Source organism: Armigeres subalbatus, chromosome 1 (assembly GCF_024139115.2).
Source record: "Armigeres subalbatus isolate Guangzhou_Male chromosome 1, GZ_Asu_2, whole genome shotgun sequence".
NCBI lineage: Eukaryota > Metazoa > Arthropoda > Insecta > Diptera > Culicidae > Armigeres > Armigeres subalbatus.
In genome coordinates this window covers 34741253-34768464 of record NC_085139.1, presented here as the reverse complement: position 1 = coordinate 34768464, position 27212 = coordinate 34741253, and the positions used below count along the sequence as shown (strand labels likewise).

At 40.6% G+C, this 27212-nt stretch overlaps 4 protein-coding genes across 7 annotated transcripts in view; 3 read left to right on the top strand and 1 right to left on the bottom strand.

Moving 5' to 3' along the window:
• LOC134208272 (allatostatin-A) overlaps positions 1–27212 on the bottom strand; it is a 140146-nt gene that overhangs the window by 52828 nt on the left and 60106 nt on the right. The gene's annotated exons all lie outside the window — the stretch shown is intronic.
• LOC134208271 (probable salivary secreted peptide) lies at positions 4529–5233 on the top strand. Its single transcript, XM_062684298.1, has 2 exons — positions 4529–4790; positions 4871–5233. The coding sequence occupies exons 1-2, from the start codon at positions 4611–4613 to the stop codon at positions 5042–5044; spliced, it is 354 nt and encodes a 117-aa protein (XP_062540282.1). The 5' UTR covers positions 4529–4610; the 3' UTR covers positions 5045–5233.
• LOC134223877 (probable salivary secreted peptide) lies at positions 15233–15996 on the top strand. Its single transcript, XM_062703106.1, has 2 exons — positions 15233–15494; positions 15573–15996. Exons 1-2 carry the CDS (start codon positions 15315–15317, stop codon positions 15744–15746), a joined length of 354 nt encoding a protein of 117 aa, XP_062559090.1. The 5' UTR covers positions 15233–15314; the 3' UTR covers positions 15747–15996.
• LOC134223867 (uncharacterized) lies at positions 16135–25692 on the top strand. 2 transcript variants are annotated; one of them, XM_062703083.1, is made up of 2 exons: positions 16135–16434; positions 24964–25692. In XM_062703083.1, exons 1-2 carry the CDS (start codon positions 16391–16393, stop codon positions 25541–25543), a joined length of 624 nt encoding a protein of 207 aa, XP_062559067.1. In that variant the 5' UTR covers positions 16135–16390; the 3' UTR covers positions 25544–25692. The 2 variants fall into 2 exon arrangements, with proteins under 2 accessions (XP_062559067.1, XP_062559075.1); XM_062703091.1 differs by having other exon boundaries at positions 16385–16574.

The window sequence follows — 27212 nt, the reverse complement described above, 5'->3', positions numbered from 1 at the left end:
GCAAACCAACCAACACATAGTTGAATGCTTCTGCTATGGTGCCGGTGCGAGAGGGAGTGCTATCAGATTCGTTAAATTGACGTTTGAATCTTTGTTTACAAAAGCAGATAAGTCTTTTTGAAAATTTGGTATTGATTTTCAGGAGAAACGTCACATCTACACGCTTAGAAGATAATGGCCAAAACAAGTTTATCGACCATTTCAGATAACAGATGGTGCTGTATCCACTAGAAAGGTTGTCTCTATTTTGATGTATGGGGAAGAGCGAAGTGACCTATATTGTTAATATAATATATTTGCTTAAAGTGTGCATGTAAACAGCGTATTTGTTAAAAGAAAAATAGAAATATTATTCAAATCGAATGAGTTATTAGCAATCAAAAACAATAGTGTCCAACTAGGAAAGTTTCTCCGTCGAATGAAACTAGTTGCACTCGAATCGGTCAAGTCCTTCTATATGAAACGTGTTTAACAATAAAAAATTCCCGGGGCTACACACACACACACACACACAGTCAGACATGTGCTCAGTTTTTCGAGCTGAGTCGATTGGTATATAACACTATGGGTCTCCGAGCCTTCTATCAAAATTTGGCTTTTGGAGTGAAATTATAGCCTTCTGGTACAACTTTGTTGTACGAGAAAGGCAAAAAATTCAGAATAAAATTAAATTTAACGAAATGAATATTATTTTTGTTTTAGATTTGTTTTCAATTTGATAAAAAAAAGCACTGAAGAAATCGTGAGTCGTGCATTGGATTGTATAAGAAAATGTGAGTTAATTAAAAAAATATCATTTAAATTCAAACCATATTTTAAAGAAACATAATTTACTGTAGATTGAAGTTAGCCGTAGGAAGTGAGTCGTAAAAAAAGAGGGAATATTCGAGGAAAGAAAAAAAAAGGTAATTTGGAAAAGATAATGTGAAATATGTGTGTTCAGTTCTAAGACTCGGTCTCCTACAGCCGCCCGCCTATAAGGGCTCTGCCTCGTTAGGATTTCCAGTGACGGCCATTCACGGCCGAGTGCGAGTGTGAACGCTAGATCGGTCCACAATCTACCCAGGACACGATCAAACGCAGGTGGTACCAGGCGAGGCATCCTGAGTGCACCTATCGTCTCGTGGTTGCGTACCACTATAGGTGCACCCAGAGCGCGTTGGCCATCGAGTGGAAGACTTGGCCCCACGTGCATCACCCGCTACACGTGATCGCCCGTAGACCGTGGGAATTTGTCCATCAAGGGGAAAGAATCCCAACGCCAGCTTGCCCGCCTCGACTCACGTCCCGATAATCGGAGGCCCTCCGTACGGTACCGGTGCAGCGACAACGATCGTCGACAGTATTGGTCGAATCGTACCTACCACCGCTAAGCGGCGGTTCGGCAGCACGTCAACCAACGCACTACTGCTAGGCAGCAGTTCCCGATCGAGTATATTCGCGGCCCGACCATATATCCTTTCGCGAACGGGCGGAAAATCATCAGCCCACTGCTCGATTTCTGCTCAGCCGATCATCTCTCTCGCCAGCCACTAGTTCGCTCACCGCTGGTCATCGATCGGCCCATCAACAGGTAGTGGTATACAGGTAACCACACACGTCGTCAAAACTGTAAGTACCGGAACCGAAAACACAACAACACACGCATAGTACCACGGAGCAGTAGGGAACCACTGATTGTATTAGTAGGGGAAAAATCATAGTAGAGGATAGGAGGACTCACGTAAGGAATACATATAGGGGAGTGACGTCACGAGCAGGGACTGAGTGCCCATCGGCCAGTTCGGTACCGTAGGCTAGCTATTTGCTCCGGGAGAACAGCCGATGATCGTTCAGTGGTCAGCTAGCTCTTGCAGGAAGCAGAGCAGGGTTTGTAGATGACAAAGAAAAGAACAAACAAAAATAATAATGAGAAACCACCAAAAATTTACGTCGTTAAATTCAATTATATGAATAAGCAAACTTTTATTCATCCTCGCTTTTAAGAGATAAGCTAAAATGCTTTTAAATAAATTTTTCTCATTGCATCTTAAAACCTTTGGACTAGTTTATGAATAAGAAAACAACTCTTGAATCGGGAGGGATTATTTTGGGGAAATTTGTGGAATTTTAGGAGTCGGGATCGGTTGTTGGGAAAAAATGGAGGCGGTTTTTGTTAGCAGGTGGAAACACTGTTAGCTGGGCGATATTGAACTTGGGTTCTTGGCAGACGACTCCGTCGTCTGGCGCTAAAGCTGAGAATTTTTAGGACCCCTAACAAGACCCACCTTACATAGTGAGAGTACCCGCGATAATACTCCAGGAATTTTTTGGATGACCAAGAACATATGCTGTGAACACATTCTGTTCTTTGTACTACAGAGAGCATGTACAATATTTGAAACCGGAAAACTGATCTTCAGTTACTTGTGTAGATCGAAAGGCCTTACTCCAGAGATTTCTTGGATGACCAAGAACATATGCTAAGAACACATTCTGTTCTTTGTACTACAGAGAGCATGTTCCATATTTGAAATCGGAAAATTGATCATCTACGTATCCTTTCTCTGTACCACAAGGAGCATGTACCATACTTAAAACAGGACTGCAAATCTTTGTTCCTGAGCTCAAGCCATTTCTTGGATAACTGGATGACTTATCTGTGATTTCATGCAGAATAACTATCATTTCGGTAAATTTTGAAAGTCAAATTTGAAAGTTTATTTCGGTTCTAGTTAACAAAAATTTCCAAAAAAAATGTTAGTATGAATGACGAGTGCGTATGAAAAATATTTGTTTGGAAGACTTTACTTTTATTACGCAAGCGGAAAATAATTGAAAAACCTACTTTTATTGACTGCATGATGTATTATCAGATGTATAACATAAGACTATTTCAGTTCAAACCGCCAGTTTGGCAACGCGTTTTTCGACTATAAACAAGGCGACGAAGAAAATAAATTTCGAACGCTCTAAAGTTTGAAAAAAACAGATCATTTGAACGCCTTCCGGTAGTTATTTTACAATTATTTTTCACTTGAGCAATAAACATTGCTTTTATTTAGTGCGCAGTGTGACATTCATGTGAAAAAGTGCGGTGAAAATCAGTGAATTACGTTGATTTTGGTGACGGTGTTGCGCGTCTTCTACAGCAGTGAACGAATAATTGGATTTTCCTTCGTCGCACGGATAACGTAGGAAATTGTGCAAAAAGTCACAGTCGCAAAGTTAAATTTAAGTATATTTCAAGTAAGTAACACCGGAATGTAATTTAAATGAATGCAGATCGTAGTGTACACTTTTTCTATCTCGCCAGATGATTAGTTTATTATGTTAGTTTACGATTCGCGAGTATTTAGTGATTTAGAATTTGATATGACGGATACTAGCGCCATGGACGAATTAGCGCATAACCCTACCATTGAAAAGGAGTGCGCGTCCGATTTTATGGGCAAAGCTGGTGAAAAAATAGGGTTGAACACCACGCGCCGACAATATAACGTAGTTCAGGGAAATGAATAGAAAATATTTTTAACCGCAACATCTAGAATGTTCACCAAATCGATAAGTACTTTTGCTCAAATCATTAACAAATAAAATTATTTATCAGAAAAAGTGATGTGGAAGTAATGCGAAAAGTGGTGAAAATGTAAAATCATGAATTTCAGTGATATATTTCACTGACTGCGAAATGCTTCTCATTTTCAATATAACCATCATGGAATTTGATCAGAAAAATTTTGCTAAAATTCTTAAGGGAGTAATTCATTTGACCACATTATGATTAAAAAAGGAGCTTTATTCGAGCTTTGAAAATTGGATTTATTACGCTCTTCGTCTTCATCACAACCATAGATCTGTTCATATGGTCTGCCTATTGACCCTTGTTAACGTTTAACGTTTGAAGCTTTTTTCAACAGATTTATGAGAGGTTTATTGATAGCAATAAGAGCGCCAATAATACTGAGCAATTAGCTTGGTGATTGCTATCATAAGTCCGCAATAAGAATTAGAAGCATGGAAATTGTTACTTGGGCTGTCCAACGGTTATGAATCGTTATGACATGAAGCCTAATGGAATTCCTTCATTTCATAACAAGCTAATTTCTAGGAATCCCCTTTTCACAATTGAATCGAATTGCCAAGTAAGATATATTTTTCGATTCCAATAATGTGGGAACCGTGTTATCACCTGTTTGCCGAACAGAAAATCGACAAGTTTGATCAAGTGTTTCACCTCATCCACGAAATGATAAGTTATGTATTTTGCCGGTTCGTAAATAAAACTCACACGAGTACCTCTTAAAAATGATTCATCAACTAAGTAGCTAAGTCAGCCAAACATGTGAGAGTGTTTTGGAAGCTGCACGGCGGTAAATATCCGTTTTCAAAACCTATCATTCTGCAAACAATTACAATCATCTGTTCGGAAGAAATAGAACGAGCAAACCGATAAGATAACATTGGACGAACAACTTCCTTCAGAAGGGTGCATCACTTATGTATCATTCGCGAGGGAAAGTGCTATAAAATAGTCTTTCATTCGTGGATTCGATATCAGTTACGAGTTGGCCACATCATCCGATAGAAAGCAAAAAAGTGCAATCGTAAAATACTACTTCTCGACCAAAATGAAATCCGTCGTGTTCGCCCTCATCCTGGTATCGTTCGGTGCGCTGGTCATTAGCCAGAGCCACAACTACTTCTGGGGTTACAAGGGACCGTACGATGTCCTGCTGAATCGCACCTTCGCCATCAAGTCCTCGTCCATCCTGCAAGTGAAGACCATGGACCTGGTCTATCCGCTGAAGGTTGGTTGCAAAAGTTCACCGGGTCGAATGTCGTATCAATACTTATCCTGATTTTTTGTTTTCTGTTTCGCTCATTACAGGGTCAAGTAGGTCGTAACATTTCGGCCATCAATATCACCGACCAGTACACCAACGGCAAGGGTGGATACGTAAACTTGTTGGCTGGTGGCATCGGTTACAATCACACAAAGATTCACTTGAAATCACAACGAGGCAACGGATTCAGCTTTATCGTGGAAATTTATGGCCGATAATTTCGCTCGATGGCTGGGGTTTCTGATTGCTTTATGAAGAAAGCGGGGTGTAGCGTGGTAATAATTGTACTATCTGTTTGGTGCTGTTTGATAATATTGATTCAATCAATGTTACCGGTTCAGTTTCGTAATGAGCAAAATGTTATTTATTGAATGGTATTAAGATCTGCAATAAAATAATAAACACGAGCGAATCAATTATACACCCGATTCTTTTTCTACACGGGGGATGCGTTCCGTGTAAAAAAAGTTTTCAGTTCAAAATTTGAAAATCCGTGTAAAAAAAGTTTTATGATTTCTCGACGAATCATGTAAAATGGAGTAACTTTGCAAAAATTTTATATGGGATTTTTTTTACAAAGCCGTGTAAAAAAAAATCCGTGTAAAAACAGAACCGGGTGTATATGTATGGAACTACCAAAAACAAAAAGAAACCGTTCTTGGAACCGCAGCCTAGTTTTCATTAAGCATATCCTTGGTCATGAGCAGTGAGGACTCCAAGTCAAGTTCCCATTTTTGTATTCGTATATCATAAGGCTTACACGATGAAGCTTTCATGCCCAAGGAAGTCGAGAAAATTTCCAAAATCTATCCGGGAATACAATCCAACCACCTTTAGTATGGCCTTGCTTTGAAGCCGCGCTTCTTACCGCTAGGCAGAGGAAGGTCTTAGTCCTAAGGACACCATTCTCCTCATAGATGAAAGTGCACCCTCCGTTGAGCAGCGAAACGTTGGAAACGGTATAACAAGCATACTCGTCTGTCTTTCACGAGTTCTACTGCAGAAGCGAAGTATCGCGGCCTCCCATTGATAACAATTTCCAGTATATAGGAAGGCCACTCTCATCGTGAGTTGTCATCAAACAACAGGCGGTAATGAACTGACAACGAGGATCTCGTCGAAAGTATGCATGGGCGTAGCCAAGGGGGGCAGGGGGGGCCTAAATTGTGGAAAGATTGAACGGGTACTGAAATGAATTCCCTCAAACATGTGCACTTTACGATCCAATCATATACAGAAATAGGTGGTTGAAATTCAAAAAATTCCCAAAACTTATTAGGGCATCCAGGATCCATAATATATGAAAGTTCAAAACAACTCGAAACATTGCAGGCTCAAAAATTCTCCTTGAAATCCTTCTAGAAGCTCCCCTGGGAACTTCTAAATTCCTCCGGAAAGTTATCCACAAATTCCTCTGAAAATCGTTCGAAAATCCTTTTCATGTAATTGTAATTCCTTCTTATCTAGAAACCTCCCACTTATTTTTTTTTAGGAAATTCACGAGGAAATTCCTTGAAGATTTCTTTTCTTCTCTCCAAGATTTACTTCTAGATATTTCTTCGGCTATTCTCTCTTCAGGAAGAATCCGGCATTTCCTTCAGGCATGCATTCGAGAGTTCCGTCAAGAATACATACGGAATTTCTTCCCAAAATTCTACCAGAAGTTTCTTCAAAAATTTATGACGGAAATCCTCCGATTTAGCTCCATAATTTCACTTGTAAATCTATAAGAAATTCCTTCGGAAATTCTTCTAGGAACTTCTCCTCTCGGAACTCTTCCTTTAATTCCTAAGGGATTACTTCCAGGGAATTTTCCGGGAATACCTCCAAACATTCAATAGCGAAATCATCTAGCATTCCAATCTGGAATTCTTTTGGCAATTACTTCAGAATATCCTTCAAGAAATCCTCTAGAAATATTTTCATGAATTTCTTCTGGAATTCGTCCAAGTATTTCCCCAGAAATTCTTACAGGTATTTTTTCGGGAGGTTGTTTAGGTACTTCTCCAGGAATTCCTTCAGGAATTTCTCGGGGAGATTTTCCACGGAAGTGTACTAGAATTCCTTCCGGACTTCACTCGGAATTTACTCGCATATCTGCCAAGAGTTCTTCCAGAAATTTCTTCGATTTTCTTCAGCAATTAATCTGGGAATACTTTCAGGATTTAATCTGGGAATTCCTTCAGATATTTTTTCGGAAATTCCTTTAGGAACTTCTCTAAGAATTATTTCAGGACTTCCATGTGGGAATTCCTCCGGAAGTGCTTATGGGAGTTCCTCCGGGAGTTCTTCCAGGAGTTTTTCCAAGAAATTCTCCGGTAATACCTCCAGAAACTGTGCAGGGAATTCCTGGACGATATTTGGCAGGAATTGCACGGGAAATGGGATTTTGGAAGTTCCTTCAGAAATATTTTTTCTCTTCCTCTAGGGTATTCCACCGGATGTTCCTCTGAAGTTCCACCCGTAGTTCCTTCGGGAATTCAATCAGGCTTTCTTCCAGGAATTCATTTAGCATTTCTTTAGGCATTAATCTACAAATTCCTCTAGAAATTTCTCGGAGAATTTCTCTGGGAGTTCTTACGGGAATTCCTCCGGGAGGTTCTTTTAAGAATTCTTCCAGGAGTTCCTCCTGGAATTCTTACGGAAGTTCCTTTGGGAGTTCATCCTAGAATTCTTACGAGAGTTCCTCCAGGATTTCCTACAGAAATTCTTCCTGTAGTTCTTCAATAAATTCCTCCAAAAGTTCCACCGGCAGTTCCTCCGTGAATTCCTCTGATAATTTCTCCGAGAATTCCTATAGATAATCCCCCGGGAGTTCCTCCGGAAATTACTCTGGGAGTTCCTTTTCAGAGAAACACCCGGAGAAACTGCAGGTGAATCTCCCGGAGGGATTCTCGTAGAAACTGCTGGTGGATCTCTCGGAGGAATTCCCGAAGGAACTGCCGGAGGAGCTCCCGTAAGATCTCCTGTAAGAACTCCCGGAGGAATTTCAGGAGGAACTCCTAGAAGAATTCCTAGAGGACCTCCCGGATGAGCTCCCAGAGAAACTATCGGTAGAACTTCGGGAGGAATTTCCAGCTTAATTTCTGAAGAAAGCCTAAATGATTTCCTGAAAAAGCCTGAATAATTTCCTGGAATAGCTTCTGGTGGAACTCCCGAAGGAATTTCCGGAGAAACTCCCGGATGAATTACTGGTGGAATTCCCGGAGGAACTCTCGAAGGAATTTTCTGGAAGAATTTCTGAAGAAACTCCCGGGAGAATTTTCAAAGGAACCCCGGGGAAACTACCAGAAGCATTCTCGGAAACAAGAGAATTCATCTTATAGGCAAATCTCGTCTAGCTGATTTGTTGGGGTTTGTAGCTGGACCATCATCATCATCATCAGAGGACCTCCTGAGAATTCCCTGAGGAGCTCGCAGAGAAATTCTCGGAGGAGCTTCTGGTGGCAAATCTATATAAATTCCTGAAGAAGCCTAAATAAATTCCAATATTGCCGAAATTCCCGGAAGAATTTTCAGAGGAACTGTCGGAATAATTCTCGAAGGAAATCCTAGAGAAATTCTTGGTGGAAATGCCGGTGGAACTCCTGGAAGAATTCCAGGAGGAATTTTCGGAGAAACTCCTGGAGGATCTCCCAGTGGAAATCTTGAAGTTTCCACCGGAATTCTTTCAGGATTTCATTGCGAATTAATCTAGGAATTCCTCCGAAAATTCCATTGTTGATTTCATTTTCGGTATAGTTTCTGTATAAATTTCTGGTGGAATTTCTGGATAAATTCTTTGAAATTTTCACAAGAAATTATTCGAAACAATTCACGGAAAATTTTATGGAATTTACACAAGAAATTCGAAGATTTTTCGTGAATTTCTTAGGAATGTTTTCTGCGGAATTTCCACGGAATATTCTTATTCTTAAAAGTTATGGGAAACAGCACGAAATTATTTGAATTATTGCAGGGAATTCTGCAGAACTTATAAAGAAGTTCGTGAAGATTTTCTTGGAGTAAATAATGGTGGAATTTTCGGATCAATTCCCGGCAAAATTTATGGTGGAATTCCTGAAAACACTGCCGAAGAAGTTGCTGGAGGCATTCCTTAAGAATCCCTGATAGAATTTCGGATAGAATGCCAGGAGCAATTGTCGAAGGAATTCCTGGATAAAGCTTGCATATTGATTTTTCTGCCTATTTTATATAAAATATTATTTCAGAGAGGATTTGTTTAGAAATTCAGATGTATGGTTCTAGTTTTCTTAAACTTATGGAAGAAATCAGGATTTTTATAATACAGTCGCCTCTCCACATCTCGATATTGAAGGGACCATCGATATAGGGAGAGATCGAGGAATGGAAGCAAAACTGAAATGGATACTAGATCCAAAAAAGCTCGTTGCTATGAAAAACTACAACATAACAAATGTCATTTCTTGTTGATGATCCGTTTGTTATTGTCCAAAGATGGTCTAGTAGCCTAAAAATTTGAACATATCGACATAAGGAGAGTGAATCCAGAACAAAATATGATCAGAACACATCGAGATAGAGAGATATCGAGATAGAGAGGTTATCGAGATGTAGAATGCCCAACTGTATATAGATTGAAAGGGCCGAGGAAACCATCGACATAGGGAGAGATATCGAGATATAGAACTTCGAGATGTAGAGAGTCGACTGTAATTGTTACAGCCGATTTAATATTCTTTCTGAATACTAAGTTCGTTAATATTTTTCTCACTTTATTTAAAAATATCTGATGAGCAATAAATCACGCATTTTTAAAAATAAATTTTATTTTTTTTTAAAAAAAAAACGCCCATGAAAGTATGTGCTAGCAAAAATGCAATAAAAATGCAGCCGCAAACCCTACGCTTCACCGCTCAACATTCTCAACGGAAAGGGACGCAAGCTCGCGCCATGCTGACGACACTTTTCAAGCTCGATTTAATCTGCGTGCAGCTGTTACTGTGGCCATCAGCGGGAACGTCTTCCTCTTAGGCAGCGGTTCTCAACCTGGGGTACATGTACCCCTGGGGGTACCTTCGCTGGCCCTAGGGGGTACCTCGGACAAAAATGCGTAATGGCGGACGTATTACAATTCCAATCAAAACTCATTGATATAGTTTTGATAATTGTGTATTTTTATTTCAAAAATTTATATTGTATATAATATGCAATGTGATCAATAAATCCCAATTGAATTCTGCCTTCCACAACCAGCACAATGTATAAAGCGCTGCGGAACAAAAGATCGAACGAGCAAAACGTCGAATGAACTAAATGATTTTTTTTTCACTAATGCTCGGTTGCTTCGTTGCAAGAGGATTAGAAGCATCCTTCTACGCATCTCGAAAGCCTTCTTCCAAGCAGCTTGAAGGCCTTCTTACAAGAGGCTCGGAAGCCTCCTGGGCACTTCTGAAGCGTCCTTTCAAGTGATTAGGTTGCCTCCTTTCAAGAGGTATGTAAGCCTTCTTTTAAGGTCACTCCTGACAGAATCCAAGTTTCAAAGTGCTCGCATTTTCGGGGGCACACCACTAGATACGGAGGCGGCGGACAACTGCCATTTTTGTTGATTCAGCTTTGCTGCGTGCGTGAAAAAATAAAAATGACAGTTGTGCGCTGCTTCCGTATCGAGTGGTGTGCCCCCGAAAACGCGATCACTTTTAAACTTGGATTCTGTCAGGAGTGAATTTAAGAGGCACGTGTAGGATATTTAGCCCATCCCTGTGGGAGAAATGGCGGCAAAGCGACACGACAGCTCGGAAGCCTCCTTTTAAGAGGCATGGCAACCTCCTTTCAAGAGATGCGGTAGCCTCCTTTCAAGAGATGCGGTAGCCTCCTTTCAAGAGGCTCAAAAATCATTCTTAAGAGGCCCAAAAGCCTTCTTTCATGAGGCTCGGAAGCCTCCCTTTCAAGAAGCTCAAAAGACTTCTTTTCTAGAGGCTCGGAAGCCTCCTTTTCTAGAGGCTCAAAAGCCTTCTTTCAAGAGGCTCGGAAGCCTCCTTTCAATATCTTTTCAAGAGGCTCGAAAGCCTCTTTTGAAGAGGCTCAGAAGCCTACTTTCAAGAGGCTCAGAAGTCTTCTTTCAAGAAGCTCAAAAACCTCCTTCCAGGCTCAGAAGCCTCCTTCCAAGAGGCTCGGAAGGCTCCTTTCAAGAGGCTAGGAAGCCTAATTTCAAGATGCTCAAAACCATTCTTTCAAGAGGCTCAAAAGCCTCCTTCTAAGAGGCCCGGAAGCGTCCTTTCAAGAGGCTCGGAAGACTCCTTTCAAGAGGCTCGGAAGCCTTTTTCAAGAGGCTCAGAAGCCTTCTTTAAAGTGGCTGAAAAGCCTCTTACCAAGAAGCTCGGAAGCCTATTTTCAAGAGGATCGGAAGCCTCATTTCAAGAGGCTCAAAAATCCCTTTTAAGAGGCCCAAAAGCCTCCCTTTCAAGAAGCTCAAAAGACTTCTTTTCTAGAGGCTCGAAAGCCCCCTCTTCTAGAGGCTCAAAAGCCTCCTTTCAATAGGCTCGGAAGCCTCATTTCAAGATTCTCGAAAGCATCCTTTCAAGAGGCACAAAAGCCTCCTTCTAAGAGGCTCGGAAGCGTCCTTTCAAGAGGCTCGGAAGACTCCTTTCAAGAGGCTCGGAAGCCTTCTTTCAAGAGGCTCAAAAGCCTCCACCCAAGAGGCTCCTATCAAGAGGCTCGGAAGACTCCTTTCAACATCCAAAAGGCTCGGAAGCCTGCTTCCAAAAGGCTCGGAAGCCTTCTTCCAAAAGGCTCGGGAGCCTTCTTCCAAAAGGCTCGGAAGACTTCTTCCAAAAGGCTCGGAAGCCTTCTTCCAAAAGGCTCGGAAGCCTTCTTCCAAAAGGCTCGGAAGCCTTCTTCCAAAGGCCTGGAAGCCTTCTTCCAAAGGCCTGGAAGCCTTCTTCCAAAGGCCTGGAAGCCTTCTTCCAAAGGCCTGGAAGCCTTCTTCCAAAGGCTCAGAAGCCTTCTTCCAAAGGCCTCAGCCTTCTTCCAAAAGGCTCGAAGCCTTCTTCCAAAAGGCCTGGAAGCCTTCTTCCAAAAGCCTGGAAGCCTTCTTCCAAAGGCCTGGAAGCCTTCTTCCAAAAGGCCTGGAAGCCTTCTTCTAAAGGCCTCAAGCCTTCTTCCAAAGGCCTGGAAGCCTTCTTCCAAAGGCCTGGAAGCCTTCTTCCAAAGGCCTCGAAGCCTTCTTCCAAAGGCTCAGCCTCTTCCAAAGGCCTCGAAGCCTTCTTCCAAAAGGCCTGGAAGCCTTCTTCCAAAGCTTGGAAGCCTTCTTCCAAAGGCTCAAGCCTTCTTCCAAAAGGCCTGGAAGCCTTCTTCCAAAGGCTCGGAAGCCTTCTTCCAAAGGCTCAGCCTTATTCCAAAAGGCCTGGAAGCCTTCTTCCAAAAGGCTGGAAGCCTTCTTCCAAAGGCCTGGAAGCCTTCTTCCAAAAGGCTCGGAAGCCTTCTTCCAAAAGGCTCGGAAGCCTTCTTCCAAAAGGCTCGGAAACCTTCTTCCAAAAGGCTCGGAAGCCTTCTTCCAAAAGGCTCGGAAGCCTTCTTTCAAGAGGCTCGGAAGCCTCTTTTCAAGAGGTTTGGAAGTTTCCTTTCAAGAGGCTCAAAAACCTCCTTCCAGGCTCAGAAGCCTCTTTTCAATAGGCTCAAAAGCCTCCTTCCAAGAGGCTCGGAAGGCTCCTTTCAAGAGGATAGGAAGCCACATTTCAAGAGATTTAAAAGCATCCTTTCAAGAGGCTCAAAATCCTCCTTCTGAAAGGCTCGGAAGCGTCCTTTCAAGAGGCTCAGAAGCCTCCTCCTTTCAAGAGGCTCGGAAGGCTCCTTTCGAGAGGCTCGGAAGCCTTTTTTCACGAGACTCGGATGCCCCCATTCAAGAGGCTCAGAAGTCTACTTTCAAGTGGTTCGGAAGCCTTCTTTCAAGAGGCTTGGAAGCGTCGTTTTTAGTGGTTAAAAAACCGCCTTCAAGAAGCTCGGAAGCCTCTCTACAAGAGGCTCAGAAGCCTCTAATGAAGAGGAGCGGGAGTCTACTTCAAAGGGATTCAAAAGCTTAAAGGAGATTCTCTTCAAAGGGCTCGGTATTATTCTTTCAAAAGAATTGGAAGCCTAATTACGAGAGGGGGTACCTCAATTAATGCAAAAGTTCCAAGGGGTACCTCTCAAGAAAAAGGTTGAGAACCGCTGCTCTTAGGGATGGGTTGTTTTCGCAATTTTTTACATGCCTGATATTAATAGGGAAATTCTACGCTTTTATTACATTCTTAGTATGCAAGAAAGTCATCATGCTTAAAAGGAACCATTCACGCAAAGCTGAGAACGTAAACTGGCCATTGTTTTCCATTTTTCGTGTGATAAGCTGCTGAAAAACTGACAGGTGCGGCCCAATCGGGTTGTACGCAAAGGTGACGTAGGACTACGTAGCTATACGAAATAGATGGTATTTGCCATTATGATTTGTGTATCTTTATCAACATTGAGCATACTGCTCGGAGGTCAACTTAATCAAGAAGCCGAATAGTAGCTCCCAGTTGGATGGACTTTGGGTCTCCAGCCGTGTAAGAGGGATTAAAGCGAATCATCGGCCGCATCGCCGCTGAAGCCACTCGACTGGCTTTTGTGGATTTTTTTTTTTTTTTAATCTTTATTTAGGCTTTTGTGGAGGAAATCACAATCCTAGAAGACACCATGGTGTTTGGGGGGGGGGTGGATGTGGTGGCTTTTTACAAATGAATGAAATTCACTTGTCATTTTGAGCTTTTTATTGGAATGTCTTCACTTGTCACAAGACGAGTTTGTACAATCCCATTGAATACCACCACTTAATTGTACCTTGACATATACGTATTTCGACCTCAACAGTAAGGCCGTCTTCAGTGTCTCGTACTTGACTCGACTTGAAGAAAATGATCGCAGCTTACACTATAATTTATCTAGGTACTTATCTAGATGCATTTACTACGGTGTTTACTTCTACTCGCTTGTTGCGCTTAATGCTTAGGTATAAACTTGAAGAGCCAGGAGCTACCATTTCCTTGATCTTTATTCAACAACCGCGTTTGTACCTGTCGGTAGATTTCCAAGCTCTCAGCAACAGAAGAGACATTTCTTAAAATTTTAATGTTTGATGTCGTAATTGAATGATTTTCCTGATATACATGTTCAGCTACCTTAGACCTAAACTCTTAATTTATTCCCTTATCTTATCAGTTTCCCTCTATCCTTACTTACTTCTGCAATATGTTCTTTGAACCTTACATCTAACGATCTTTTTGTTTGACCTACATATACTCTATCACACTGTGAACAATAATTTAGATAAACCCCGGCCTTATTTAACATTTCTACTCTATCCTTTGTGGAGCCCAACAGTGTCTTCAGTTAATTGCTTCTGCTGGAGAATACTAAATCGATGCCGAATTTCCTCAGTCGATGGCGTAGCTGGTGGGTGATGTCACACGTAGCATGTGGTGATGTGTTGATCATAGGGGACCGATACCCTCTTCAGCGGTTCATCGATCGGTGCCAGTGTTGTCAGTTCGTTTTTCCGTAGGTTCCGTTGATCTTCGCTGTTTCCATGATGTGTTGTAGCTCCTTCGTTTTTCCTTCTTCACTCAGGGGCATCGTTTGCATCCTGTGGATCATGTGATGAAAAGCTGCCTTTTTATGCTGATACGAATGATTTGATGTGTATGGGATGACTCTAATGGCGGATTTCCCATTGGAGCACCCTTCGTTTGTTTGTAGAAGCTTCCACGGAATGTAAAGCAGTTCTCATTCATGCATAATCTTGCAAGCTTGAGATACTTTTCCTCGCCATGCTGTATCCGTCCGTATCCGTTCTAGTAGCCAATCCTCCAAAAGGAGCAGCCTCCCATTGATAACAATTGCTACAATATAAGAAGGCCACTCTCATCGTGAGTTGTCATCAAACAACAGACGGTAATGCACTGACAACGAGGAACTCGTCGAAAGTATGTTCTAGCAAAAATGCAATTGTTAATGAAATTGCAAAGTGAGACATATTTTTCGATTTCAATAATGTGGGAACCGTGTTATCACCTGTTTGCTGAACAGAAAATCGACAAGTTTGATCAAGTGTTTCACCTCATCCACGAAATGATAAGTTATGTATTTTGCCGGTTTGTAAATAAAACTCACACGAGTACCTCTTAGAAATGATTCGTCAACTAAGTCGCCAAATGTGTTAGAGTGTTTTGGAAGCTGCACGGCGGTAAATATCCGTTTTCAAAACCTATCATTCTGCAAACAATTACAATCACCTGTTCGGAAGAAATAGAACTAGCAAACCGATAAGATAACATTGGACGAACAACTTCCTTCAGAAGGGTGCATCACTTATGTATCATTCGCGAGGGAACACCGTCTTCAAAGTGCTATAAAATAGTCTTTCATTCGTGGATTCGATATCAGTTACGAGTTGGCCACACCATCCGATAGAAAGCAAAAAGTGCAATCGCAAAATACAACTTCTCGACCAAAATGAAATCCGTCGTGTTCGCCCTCATCCTGGTATCGTTCGGTGCGCTGGTCATTAGCCAGAGCCACAACTACTTCTGGGGCTACAAGGGCCAGTACGATGTCCTGCTGAATCGCACCTTCGCCATCAAGTCCTCCTCCATCCTGCAAGTGAAGACCATGGATCTGGTCTATCCGCTTAAGGTTGGTTGCAAAAGTTCACCGGGTCGAATGTCGTATCGATACTTATTCTGATTTTTTTTTCTGTTTCGTTCATTACAGGGTCAAGTGGGTCGTAACATATCGGCCATCAGTATCACCGACCAGTACATCAACGGCAAGGGCGGATACGCCAGTTTGTTGGCCGGTGGCATCGGTTACAATCACACGACGATTCACTTGAAATCACAGCGGGGCAACGGATTCAGCTTTATCGTGGAAATTTATGGCCGATAATTTCGCTCGCTGGCTGGGGTTTGGTGCCGCAGCAAAACAATTAGGGAGCATGTGAGGGGTTTCGAAGGATTATCAGTTTCTGATTGTTTTATGAAGAAGCGGGGTGTAGCGTGGTAATAATTGTGCTATCTGTTTGGTGCTGTTTGATAATATTGATTCAATGAACGTTGCCGGTTCAGTTTCATAATGAACAAAATGTTATTTATTGAATGGTATTAAGATCTGCAATAAAATAATAAACACGAGCGAATCAATTATGAAACTCTCATGCCCAAGGAAATCGAGAAAATTTCCAAAATCGTACCGGGAACCGAATATAACCAACTTCAGTTATGGTCTTGCTTTGAAGCCGCGCATCTTACCGCTAGGCAGAGGAAGGTCTTAGTCCTAAGGACACCATTCTCCTCATAGATGAAAGTGCACCCTCCGTTGAGCAGCGAAACGTTGAAAATGGTATAACAAGCATAATCGTCTGTCGTTCACGAGTTCTACTGCAGAAGCGAAGTATCGCGGCCTCCCATTGATAACAATTGCTACTATATAGGAAGGCCACTCTCATCGTGAGTTGTCATCAAACAACAGACGGTAATGCACTGACAACGAGGATCTCGTCGAAAGTATGTGCTAGCAAAAATGCAATAAAAATGCAGCCGCAAACCCTACGCTTCACCGCTCAACATCTTCAACGGTAAGGGACGCGAGCTCGTGGCATGCCGACGACACTTTTCAAGCTCGATTTAATCTGCGTGCAGCTGTTACTGTGGCCATCAGCGGGAACGTCTTCCTCTTAGGGATGGGTTGTTTTCGCAATTTTTTACATCCCATCGAGTAAGTATGCCGTATGCTAGTCAGCAATAACTTCAGCATGCATCATGTTTCTACACAATAAATCCTTGCCATAGCCGTCGCGATGCTAAATCGTGCTGCACCCTGCCTGACATTAATAGGGAAATTCTACGCTTTGATGACATTCTTAGTATGCAAGAAAGTCATCATGATTAAAAGGAACCATTCATGCATAGCTGAGAACGTAAAGTGGCCATTGTTTTCCATTTTTCGTGTGATAAGCTGCTGAAAAAGCTTTCCTTATAATCTGGTTATCAAAAAACAGATTCCCGACGAGAAAAAACATGTCTGGCTAATCTGTTGAAAGCAGCAGAGCAATCACTTTGCAGGTTTTCATGTTTCAATAAAAGGTGATGAACTGCCTCCGTTAAATTATACAAGAGGAGATGTACGACGATGGTTAAGGGGTTATTTGAAACGGAAGTCCACATTTTCGATTCAGATAACTTCTTCTATTACATAATTAAATTATGGTCATGCTTGTTGGTGATCTACCTAGTAGGGGAAGGAGGGGCAATATGCCCTAGCTAAGCATAGACTGCTTTTATGCCTTAACTATAAAGATTTTAATGGGTGTTTCAACCTCACACAACAGTTAAACAATATAGCTAGCTGATGCCATATTAAAATTAGAAAAAAAAATCGCAATAATATTGATAATATTCACATTTCATTAAAGTGGAAATATCTTGCCGGAAAACTCATGAAGCAAAACGCCTTTTAGCCGGCAGCTCTTAGGGAACAACGTACCACGCGTCGGCGCATCAGCATTCTGGTATGGACAGTGCGTGGAGACGCGAGTACATTGTAGGACAGTTCCACTAGGACGTTTTGCCTCGCCGAAATGTTAGATGTTTCGTCAAAATGTGGAAAATTTCAGTTTTTCCTACGTTCCTATCTATTATTTTAACCTTAGTTCTTAGTTGAAGCTCGGTTGTGTCTTCAACATTTGCCTTCAACAATTGTTCCAGTCCAGGTCATCGAGGAATTTACTGAAGTATATGCTTAGAGGTCTACACTCGTATCCAAATAGCTATTGTCTTTTTTTCCTTTTTCGTACAACAATGTTGTACCAAGCCGAAAAAAAAAAGAATATTTTATAGATTTTTTTTATAGGCTCGGAGATAAGCATATGCGGTATTTCGAAAAATTTCGTTTCAAGTGATTCGAAACGAAATTCCGCAGAATTTAGCGGAATTTGAGCATGGCGAAATCTGATTTCTTTATTTCGTTTCGTTTCGTAAAATTACAAAAATTTCGCTAGAAAAAACTAGCTTCTAACGAAATTTAACGGAATTTCGAAACAAATTTAAACTTAAATCACACTAATATTATCAAATTTTTTAGCTGCGCCGCTGAATTAAATCATAGAACTATTTTCAAAACTTTTTGTTATATATTTTTGCCTTTCTCGTATACTAAGTATACGTAAAGGCTATATGTTCGCTCTAAAAATGAACTTTTTATAGGAGACCTGGGGACCCATAGTGTTATATACCGATCGACTCAGCTAGACGAATCGAGGTGATGTCTATGTGTGTGTGTGTGTATGTGTGTATGTGTGTATGTGAGCAAAGGTTCGCAAAACGTTTAGTCCATTTTTCAGGCACTTACCCTCATCCTTGCTTGCAACAAGTCACATTCGACGCAGAATCGGGCTATGGGCCTAGAAGTTATGGCCAAAATACTATTTTAGACAATAACGAGTGGAGAAGTCTACCCCATTTTTCAGACACTTAGCCCCAACCTAGGCCCCAACCGATTTTCTCGCAACATTCGGTGGGTATTTCTGTCCCATATTGAAAACTGGGCTGATAGGATCAAAAACTATGGTCAAAATACATTTTTTACGTAAAAAGGCGTAAAAGTTTCGCCAACTTTTAGAGCTTTTTCCATTAGTTGATTTTGAAATCCTTTGTAGGATTAATTACACATACATTGGAGAAAGCGACTCAATTGGTGTGTGAGTTAGGAGATGACAAATTCTGCTTTAATCCGATTAATTCAAAGTATCAAACCGCCCATTTAGTTTCCGGCGTAATCCAATTTAAATATTTCACATTTTTTTTCTTTTTTTTTTCCGCATTCAGGCTTCTGATTATTTGTTCACAATTTAACTTCAAATAAAATTATTTTCAATTTTCCGAATTGAAACTGCCATAGCATCATTCCATGAACGAATATATACAAGATCCAGTGATGAATCGATTTTTAGCATGTTAAAACTTTATCTGCCCCTGATTTAGTCTACACCCGATTTTATGACGGTTTTCATATGGTTTCTTCACGATCCAATTTTGTCACATTTTTGGAAGTCTATATGACAGTCAAAACCCATTCATTGCTTTATAATTCTTTTATTTGACCTCTCTAAGGTTTTTTTCTCGACACATTTCATAATGAGCGAGAAAGGCATCATGCCCGCTAGGTGGATTAATCTGGTTTTTTTTAATAACACTTACTTCATATTTTTCAATAGTTCTACATTTCAACTGGAACTTGGCATACTTTTCAACATAGTATTCCATTAGCACTTCCTTAGTTATTAACTGAAAGCTTTTCTATGCCCGCTGTGGTGATTGGTGCTTTAATCATCTGGATGCTCATACTTATTAGTTGCGGTTCGGACTGTACGCATACTATATTACATCTATATGCGGCACACTGGTTGACCAGTGACCAGCGGTGCGATAGTGAGTGCTTGCTATACAGCTCAGTCAATCAAGCTGCTAGTCTTTTATACACACACTTTTATACACACAGCGTGATGACCACACGTGACTACCACACCCGCCATAGCATTAATTAGTATCTTGTGTGGTAAGTGCAATGGATATACTATACACAGGGTGTCGAGAATGTTTCCAACCCGAAAACAAACAGACCAGACCGAGAATTAAACTCGGATTAGCAATCATACGCCTTTGCTCGTAAGGTAACTTGAGACGCTTACTAAAGGGTGGCCACTAAAAATGAAAATATCAATATTTCAATACTTTTCGTTGAGAACGTTAATGCTTTCAGAGAAATACTTCTTTATGTGAATGAATCCTTAGAATATTCAGAAAATTGTTGCCCACATACATTTACTCCAACATCTTCAGTTGCTTAAAACATGCCGTCAACAGGAAGTACTGCAGCGCACATTGTACAATTCTTTCAAGCAAACAAAGATCGTGGAGAAAGTACACGGTGGACAATTTTAGACGTGAATTTTTTTTCGAGAACTGTTTTTTTTTTGGTCTACAAAGCTCCATTGTATGCTAAGGTTATTGGAAGGCCAAAGACACGAAGCAACTCATCCATAGGATCAGAAGCACCATCCGGAAATGGCAGCCGTCCAGCAGCGGTCATGCTACTATTCATTAATTAATAACGTTTAAACGCATGTTTAAAGACTAAAGCCAACTCTTTATATAATTTTCCATTCCCGCTATTTAGTGGCCACCCGTTAAATAACCCCATTCTAAGTAGACAAATACGTATTTAGTTTTCTTCTATAAAACGTCTCCAGTATTTTGTTAGAAATATCTAACAGAAAACGAAAAAATATTTAATATCGTCATCTATTCTATCCTATTTGTGTGAATGTATTCAGATATATATCAGATTAGTATAACTTTGAGGCAAAGCTGTGGCGGCGTGGATTCCAAGGTCCCTTGCGAAGTCTCTTTTTTATTGAAGACTGATTTCTACACCTCCGCTAAAGTGGTTTGAGGCTTTAAGCTCAAGGTTTAAGCACATGGTTGAGAACCGTTTAAAAGTTAAGAAAGGATAAATTGACTGTAAGCACGAGACCGGCATCATTATTGGTCATGAAATGGAAACTCCGAAGCAAGTACCATGAACAGGGTTTCGACTTTTCGTTTCGATGAAACCAAAGCAAGCGTTTTTTGGGCCCAGGAAGAAACTATTTTCGTTATTTATAGTGAAGAACATCATTTACCTACCCACCAATCTTTTCTCTGGAGCTAGCCTTGAAGGATGAACGAAAATCGTGCTTATTAGATAAAATTCCTTTTTCGTTTTATCATTTTTCATGAGAATTATCGCAGAATAAATGGTCGGGGTTCAGCCAAAACGCACCAAGCGCCAACGAAAAAATACCGATTTTTCTGCTCAAACTTTCGTTTAGCAGATTTAATTGATCGTAAATCGTATCGGATATCCCTCAACCCCATAACTGAGGATATCCTACTGCAAATGTATGTTTAAATTGATATGAAACTATTTCCGTTGTCCTTTTACGAACACAATATCACAAGTCAGTCGAAAAGCGGCTTGGTGCGGTTTGGCTGAACCCCGACCAAATATAAAAATGTTATGGCCACGATGGGACTCGAACCCAGCATATCAACAATAATAGCTATAGGGATGCGCACACTCTAGCCACGCCACCACGCTATCCGCATATAAGCACCAGGTTATTTGTTCCACAAAGGCTACTACTGTTTGTGTTGCTGAAGGCACCGAAAATGCTCGGATATGAAAGAAAACAAGTAAACCAATTTTCCACGGCAATTAAAGTGAGCGAAAAATGGTTATCACTCTCCAGACTGTTTTTTTTTTTCGAAAAGTGATTTCTCCCCGAAAATTTTCGTGAGGGAGCATCTTGTGCTCCTAAGCTTTGCATATTTGCTGTATCTCGGCCAATCATGATTAGCAACTACGATGTGTACGGTAAATCAAGCTAAGCTATAGCTATAGCTTAGCCTATAGGCTCTTCTTTGACTATTTGCCCAATATGTACGGAACATTACAGGTTCGTGGGCATTTCTAGATCTTTGCATTAAACTTGTAAAAAAATAGAACGGGTTGGAAGATCATTGAAATTGCTGAAGTTCTTTACTCATGATTGTTTTCAACTCATACTGATCATAACTGCTGTTTCATGCACTTAATTGCAGTCGATTGATGATGAAAATTTGGCAACATTTTTTGCGTGTCTCAAATACATATACAAGGACAAACAGACAATAGCTCAGTTCGTCGAGCTAATTGTATACACTGGATTCTGTTTTTACACGATTTAAACTTTCTCAATTTTGCACCCATCCTAAATATTTAACGCATATTAATTACCATGTGATTTTTCTTTAAATTATTTAGGATCTTTTGAAACATGTTGCAAAGATTTTGGTGACAAATTGAAGTCACACGATCAAAAAGATGAGCTTTGCGACCACATTTGTGAAATACAATCTGAAATACATATCTAAAGTAAAATAAGGTTTTTGACGAAATTTTAAGCGAAAAATCACACAATCTTTATATTTCTATATACTCACTAATATAAAACTGACCTGATTGATCAGCTTCGGGAGCGCACGCTCCACGATGTATTCCTTTCAAAGTGGCACAAATGCTGGGGCCTTGCATCATCGCCATTGGTATATAAACGGAAATTACATAATGTAAAACTAATTTAATAAAAATTCCGCGGAAATTTTTTTAAATTTCTTTTCGTTTCGTAAAATTTTGAATTAAATGGACCTTGATTTCGTATCGTTTCGAAGTCTCGAAAGTAAATCTATATTTCGTTTCGTTTCGAATCAGATATTCTAAATTTGGTTTCGTTTCGTTTCGTTATGAAAAAGTGTTTTATCGCATACCCTTACTCGGAGACAGTAATGTCTGTAATATTAGTTCCGTTCGTCGAGCTGAGTTGATTGTTATAAAACGCTATGGGTCTCCGAGCCTTCTATAAAATATTCGTTTTTTTCAATTCATACATTCCTGAACAAAAAAAAAAATTTCGTGTTTTTTTTCCATTTTTGGGCAAGGATTCAGAATATATAAAAACTGAAAGGTGCAGCCCAATCGGGTTGTACGCAAAGGTGACGTAGGACTACGTAGCTATACGAAATGGATGGTATTTGCCATTATGATTTGTGTATCTTTATTAACATTGAGCATACTGCTCGGAGGTCAACGGAATCAAGAAACCGAATAGTAGCTCCCAGTTGGATGGACTTTGGGTCTCCAACCGTGTAAGAGGGATTAACGCGACTCATCGGCCGCATCGCCGCTGAAGCCACTCGACTGGCTTTTAGTGGAGGACATCACAATCCTAGAAGACACCATCCTCAAAAATGTTCGAAATAAAGGAGAAATAAACAGAATCGGAAGTGGTGCGAAACCAAACGCAAATATATTTATTTGCAAGTTCACCCAATAAACAATTTTAGTTGAATAAGCTAGTTTCCTAGCTGAAGAAAACTATTTTTGATTGAATAAGTGCTTTATTAGCTTTCAATGTTCGTTGAGCGGTTTTAGCCCGCGATGGAAGCGTACGTGTATCGTTTTCTATGGCGCCGGTAGCAAAATAAGAGGACTTTAAGACTTAATTACAAACCGTCCTTTTCAGGACTTAAACTATTTATCCAAGAAGAGGTATTGACCGTTGGGAAAAATCTTCATCCAGACAAACAGACTTAAGTTTTCGAATTTATCCGTTTAAACGACAATAACGATTCTGTAGATATCCTTAATTTTTAATAATGCGCCATTTAAAACACTAAGGCTGTGAACCATTACAGCACTTCGTTTAACTTTTAGTTAAAATTTGACAGTTCGATGGTTATTTCCCCATCGTGGTTGAAATTTTACCCCGAAGTCGACCCATTTGAGTTTTGATAGATTGATAGTTATTTGGAACAAAATAGATTTGGCGCCAATTTTCTCGCGAAGAAAGTTTAACTATGGAACTGTCAAATCTAACCATGCTTCGGAGCAGGGTTATTTTTTACCACAGAAAAATAACCATCGAATTGTCAAATTTTAACTAAAAGTTAAACGAATCGCTGGAATGGTTCACAGCCTAAAGCAGCTTAACGAAATTTTCAACTAATATGGCGTCTTCATCGATTTGGCTGTCGCAGGAATTGAAAAAAATCAGATCATGAGTAAAAATCAGCTAAATTCATGCCAACTTGATAATCTCCTGTGGTCTAATTGCTGATGCTTTCTAGATCGTTGAAATTTGGCGTTCGTTGATTCAATGTTTAAAGATCTTCATCGCTCACCAATGGGAGGCAACTGAGCGAGGCAAATCACTTGGTAACCTAACAATGAGTGTTGTTACCACACGGTGTTAGAAAAATCTTTTCAGACATTAGGAAAATTAAGTCCGCTATGAGAATGGAACTCGGATACACTGCATGGGAGGCTTCGATACTTTCTCTCCCCCATCCCAGCAACTTGAAAGCAGAGTAAATAAAGCAGAACACCTGATGTGTTTTGGTTTTATTCTAGTAGAGCAAGCGTAATACAAATGCTACAGTCGTAGCTTCCCTGGATACCATACCAAGTTTGCCTTGGCGAACCCTGTCGCTCGTTGTTTACGCAGCAACGATCGCTCATAATCGTTGTTTGGTATCCATCTGAGCAAGGCTGTTCACTCACTGGCATTGGATGCTATGATTGAATTAGATCAATGCTCGTCCGCTTCACTCACGCTTTCAATGCCTGGGCTGTCGTCGGCGGAAAGTGCATTTTTCTGGCAATATTATTTGGTTGTGTTTCTGTTAGTCATTGGAAATGAAATCGATTTTTTCCGGGCAACCATTTTATAGTAGAAGAGGTTAATCCGAAATAAATTTCCTGAAAGTGCAAAACCTCAATGTTTAGCGAAGACAGACAGTTACCCTTCGGTGGCAGAATCACAAAGCTAGATGGAGGGGATGATGCACTTAATTTCTTTAAATGGATGGAATCACTAAGAGCAACCAAGATACTACGCCAATCGCCGCACAGAAACAGTCCATTTTTACAATCAACCCTTTCTGATCAAAATTGGAACCTTGCGTTGAAATTTCAGCATCGCCACTGGTGGCACGGGATCGCAACAGACGCCTGTTTTGTAATCAACCTTTCTTCACATAAAATGCTGGTCTGAGGTTGAATGATCTGCAGCAACCATCCCGATGACCACCACCAATGCGATGGTTTTCCATTGCAACTTCTACCAGCGCCTTCGTACTGCTGAGTCCGCTGCGCTGCGTCCGCTCTGCGTGAAAGCTTGTTCGACCGCTCTCTAAAGAGTGCGGAATCCCGATTAAAATGCCATTTTGATCGGGATTCCGCAGACAACGGACCGTTTGGAGAATGACAAATTCTAAGAATACCATGAATTTTTTTTTTAATTTGGTTATGAGCTGTTGGTTATCTAAGGCTGTGAACCATTCCACCGATTTCCCATCGTGTTGGTGGGCTTCCTGTAGATTTCGAAGTCTAATGTTGCATTTGTTTCCTTTCCTACATTAGACTTCGAAATCTACAGGAAGCCCACCAACACCATGAGAGTCATCCCATACACATCAAATCATTCGTATCAGCACAAAATGGCAGCTTTTCATCACATGATCCACAGGATGCAGACGATTCCCCTGAGCGAAGAAGGAGAAACGAAGGAGCTACAACACATCTTGGAAACAGCGAGGATAAACGGATACAAGGAAAGAACAATACAAGCAATCATCAACAATAAGCAGAGGAACCTACGTAAAAACGAACTGACAACACTGACACCGATCGATGAACCGCTGAAGAGGGTATCGGTCCCCTATGATCGACACATCACCCACCAGCTACGCCATCGACTGAGGAAATTCGGCATCGATTTAGTATTCTCCAGCAGAAGCAATCAAATGAAGACACTGTTGGGCTCCACAAAGGATAGAGTAGAAATATTAAATAAGGCCGGGGTTTATCAAATTAATTGTTCACAGTGTGATAAAGTATATGTAGGTCAAACAAAAAGATCGTTAGATGTAAGGTTCAAAGAACATATTGCAGAAGTAAGTAAGGCTAAGAGGGAAACTGATAAGGGATTAAATTATGAGTTTAGGTCTAAGGTAGCTGAACATGTATATCAGGAAAATCATTCAATTACGACATCAAACATTAAAATTTTAAGAAATGTCTCTTCTCCGTGGAAACTGAATTATTGATTAATTTGCATGATGAGCCAACGTTGCATCCAGGCCTTACATTACCTCCCGCTACCCTATCGTTGACGGTGTCAGTCCATTAGGCCGAAGGCCATTTGACCGAAGGTCATTAGGCCGAATAGTCATTAGGCCGAATTAGCAAAAATGAGAAGTTCTTTCTTCATCTTACCCCTTCTTCCTTCTCCCTTCTTTCATTTTCCTTCTTCTATCTTCCTTCTTCCTTCTTTCTTCCTTCTTCCTTCTTCTTTCTTTCTTCTTCCTCCTTCCTCCTTCCCTCATCATTCTTCCTTCTTCATTCTTCCTTCTTCCTTTCTCCTTCTTCCTTTTCCCTTCTTCCTTCTTTATCATTCCTTCTTCTTTTTTCCTTCTTTTTTCTCTTTTCTTCCTTCTTTTTTCTTCCTTCTTCCTTCTTTCTTCTTCTTTTTCCCTTCTTCTTTCTGCCTTCTTTCTTTTTCCTTCTTTCTTATCCCTTCTTCTTTATTCCTCCTTTCTTCTTCCCTCTTTCTTCTTCCTTCTTCCTTCTTCTTTCTTCCTTCTTCTTTCTTCCTTCTTCCTGCTTCCCTCTTCCTGCTACCTTTTTTCTTCTTCTTTCTTCTTTCTTCTTCTTTCTATCTTTTTCTTTCTTCCTTCTTCCTTCTTACTTCTTCTCTTATTCTTTCTCCCTCTTCCTTCTTAATTCGTCCTTATTTCGTCTTACTTCTTCCTTTCTTCTTCTTCTTTTTTCCTTCTACCTTCTTCTTTCTTCCTTCTTCTTTCTTCTTTCTTCCTTCTTCCATGTTTTTCCTTCTTTCTTCCGTTCCTTTTTTTCTTTTTCCCGTCTTTCTGCTTGTTTCTTTCTTCTTCTTTCTTCCTTCTTCCGTCTTCCTTCTTCCTTCTTCCTTCTGACTTCTTCCTTCTTTCTTCTTACTTCTTCCTTCTTACTTCTTCCTTCTTTCTTCTTCCCTCTTCATTCTACCTTCTTCCTTCTTTTTCCTTTTTCCTCACTTCGCACTACTCACTATTCACTCATCAATTCTCATTCGGCCTAATGGCCATTCGGCCTAATAACCATTCGGCTTCATGGCCTTCGGTCTAATGACCCAGCATCATCGTTGACAAATGGAAAGATATCCGTTCAGGCCTTCCTCGCACGTGAAGTACATCCGAATCCGGTCTATGTATTGATTCGATCGATATATGAAGTACAGGTGCAAAAGACTTTTTCCTGGAGTTGACATCATTGATGATAAAATAAAAATCAAATTACAAATAACAACATTACACGCAGCAGACAAACCCATGTTAGAGATGAACGCATATGCTTCATCCAATTATAATATGAACAACGTCTAGCAATGATCAATCCATCACCCGCGGCTAATGTACCGAAAAAATGTCTATTTTGTAGGCCCGTTTATGTGGGTGGTGTCAAGATCCGTTGTCGCCGTATGTAATTATAATACCCATGCATGCATATGCCGATGTAGTCACGTTCGCGAGAGCTTATTATCACCCATCGTTAGCCGCCCCAAATTGGAGAGGAGAATACGTCAAGCTGTCTGCTTTCCTTCAGTGCCTTATCTTTTCTTTTTAATAGACTAGAAGAATAAGGATTATTGATATTCTGGAGGCGGCCGTTCATCGCAAGAAGTGTCAATATTTGATTAAGAGAAAATGAAACAATAATTAA

Coding starts and splice junctions, on each gene's coding strand:
- LOC134223877 (XM_062703106.1), top strand. CDS start 15,315: ATGAAATCCGTCGTGTTCGCCCTCATCCTGGTATCGTTCGGTGCGCTG. Junction 15,495..15,572: donor ATCTGGTCTATCCGCTTAAG/GTTGGTTGCAAA, acceptor CGTTCATTACAG/GGTCAAGTGGGTCGTAACAT.
- LOC134208271 (XM_062684298.1), top strand. CDS start 4,611: ATGAAATCCGTCGTGTTCGCCCTCATCCTGGTATCGTTCGGTGCGCTG. Junction 4,791..4,870: donor ACCTGGTCTATCCGCTGAAG/GTTGGTTGCAAA, acceptor CGCTCATTACAG/GGTCAAGTAGGTCGTAACAT.
- LOC134223867 (XM_062703083.1), top strand. CDS start 16,391: ATGCAGCCGCAAACCCTACGCTTCACCGCTCAACATCTTCAACG. Junction 16,435..24,963: donor ACCGCTCAACATCTTCAACG/GTAAGGGACGCG, acceptor CATGATCCACAG/GATGCAGACGATTCCCCTGA.